Raw genomic sequence first — 2500 nt, 5'->3', positions numbered from 1 at the left:
AGGATCAAACCTTCAACCCTCATCACGGAATACAAGATTCCCGATGTCATCACCAATTCTCTACCATCTGCTCCACCGTGCCACACACACACACACACACACACACACACACACACACACACACACACACACACACACACACACACACACACACACACACACGCGCATGCACACATGCCTGCACGCATGCACGCACGCACACACACACACACACACACACACACACACACACACACACACACACACACACACACACACACGAGTCCACACACAAAGCATACCAACATAACTGAGGAGAACCGGAAGAAACACGAGTCCATGTCCTGCGCCCAGCAGCACAATACTCAGATACATACGAAAGTAAAACATCTTAACAAACACAAAAATCATGTACAACAACAACAACAACAACAACAACAACTCCACACCTCAAACAATTGAGATTTCGAAAACGCCAAAACGACAATACCAACAAACTTTGTCAGAGTAATCCCACTGAGCACCTACAACACAATCCCACAACAACAGATAACGACCACTCCCAATCAGAGCAAAAACCGAAAGTCTCACAGACGAGCCCATATCAATCAGGGCATGCCTTGCTCTTGCTACTCGACTATCTCCACGCTCAATAGCAAACGACCGTGTAATATGAGAACAAAACTCGACCGAAATTCCAACAGCCTGATGTGATACAGAAACAAGTGAGAAGAATGGTGTGCATGTGGTTGATACGTTTTGTACCATGACCAGGTTGACAACTGATACAGCATTGAGGGTGATGCCCCATAGGTACATGATTCCCATCAGATCAACAACAATCATGGCTACGGTTAGGGTTACTATTATGGCGCATGGAAAGTTGAAGCCCATGAGGAGGAATGTGATGATGAAGATGGCCGCTAGAAAGTCACACACACATACACACATACATAAACACAAACACACACACACACACACACACACACACACACACACACACACACACACATGCACGCATGCACACATCAAATGAGATCAAAACGTTTACTACTGAAAGGTAGGGATTACCAGCACATAGTCCCAGATTTAAAGCAGCCTCGTGAACGATCGTCAGGTATTGTTCGTAATAGACATACACAAGACTGCAAACAGAAACGACAAGCTATTACTTGCATACATACATACAAACATGCATGCATGCAGGCAGGCAGGCAGGCAGGCAGGCAGGCAGGCAGGCAGGCAGGCAGGCAGGCAGGCAGGCAGGCAGGCAGGCAGACAGACAAACAGACAGACACAGACAGACAGACAGACACACAGACAGACAGACAGACAGACACACAGACAGACAGACAGACAGACAGACAGACAGACAGACAGACACACACACACACACACACACACACACACACACACACACACACACACAATACAGATGGTCACACAAACAACCCACCAAGTTTTACACAACATACTGACCAGTATGGAAAGACCTCTGATGACCCATTGAGAGCTAATGTCAGATTGTCTGCAATGGCTCGAGCTCGTTTCAATGCATCGATAAAATCAGTGTCAATGGCCAGTGCAGTGTGATACGTCGAAAAGTAAGAACCTGAAATGAAATACAGACTCCAGAAAACGTGCAACCTACCATACGGTCTACACTTTACTTACTTCCAATAGAATCGGTTTTCTCAAATTTCACGGCCTTTGAATATGCTGCATGCCCTCTATGTCATAAAACAATGCAATGTCATTAGATTATGTTACTTTGGCTGTTTGTTTGTTTGCTTGTGTTCTTGTTTGTTAGTTTGTTTGTCCATCTGTTTATCCACCTGTCTGCTTTAATTCTTCAGTCAGTCCTCTTATACAAACTGCTATACTTAATTAATTAATTATTTATCTATTTATTTATTGTCTTATGTATATATATCGCAATAATTAGGTAGATAGTCAATAATCACGAGGACCAAGCTGTCACTAATCATTCTTGAGTTATACTGCCACAAACGAACAGATAACTGTTCATGAAATTGCCTGGAAGCTTGGCTCAGAGACAAGCCAGATGATAGAAGAGACTTCTTTACAATTGATCTCAATACCTCCAGACTATGTGCAGCCCACACTCCGTATGATTCCACAACAAGAGGGTAGAACAAACAGCCATAACTTGAACATTAGCATGATGGCATTCATCCTTGTCCACTTCCCCAGCCTCAGCAGCAGCACCAGTTTTTATGGCAGCATTAATAAGGTGAGAGGGAGTGAACAAATTCCACACGGAAATGTCGAAATAGGCAGCCTTGCCTAGGGAAAAGTCGGGATGGAAAATGTCACCTGGTCTTGTCATAGAATGAGAGGAACAGCGTTGTTCTCAACGTACATTGGAGTTGTCTAAGAGCAACCAGTGAAAGACGATGTCACATAAGGCATCATGCCGCTCAATTCGAAGAGAACCACAGCCAAGAGCATGGTCACCAAATATGTCCAATTCATGACCGCACACACAACGAACTGAGTG

At 44.3% G+C, this 2500-nt stretch overlaps 1 protein-coding gene across 2 annotated transcripts in view; it reads right to left on the bottom strand.

Moving 5' to 3' along the window:
• The window catches only part of LOC134195574 (NPC intracellular cholesterol transporter 1-like), a 13659-nt gene that overhangs the window by 1064 nt on the left and 10095 nt on the right, over positions 1-2500 (bottom strand). For both annotated transcript variants that reach the window (XM_062664618.1, XM_062664619.1), the window contains exons 14-20: positions 1654-1709; positions 1459-1591; positions 1051-1124; positions 745-902; positions 571-684; positions 429-503; positions 282-369 (exon numbers count right to left, since the gene is read on the bottom strand). In XM_062664618.1, the coding sequence (XP_062520602.1) occupies positions 282-369; positions 429-503; positions 571-684; positions 745-902; positions 1051-1124; positions 1459-1591; positions 1654-1709 (698 nt within the window). The remainder of the gene's footprint in view (positions 1-281; positions 370-428; positions 504-570; positions 685-744; positions 903-1050; positions 1125-1458; positions 1592-1653; positions 1710-2500) is intronic.

Source organism: Corticium candelabrum, chromosome 20 (genome assembly GCF_963422355.1).
Source record: "Corticium candelabrum chromosome 20, ooCorCand1.1, whole genome shotgun sequence".
NCBI classification, from domain to species: Eukaryota; Metazoa; Porifera; class Homoscleromorpha; order Homosclerophorida; family Plakinidae; genus Corticium; species Corticium candelabrum.
The sequence above is the reverse complement of the archived record's forward strand: the minus strand, read 5'-3'. Positions and strand labels throughout refer to the sequence as shown.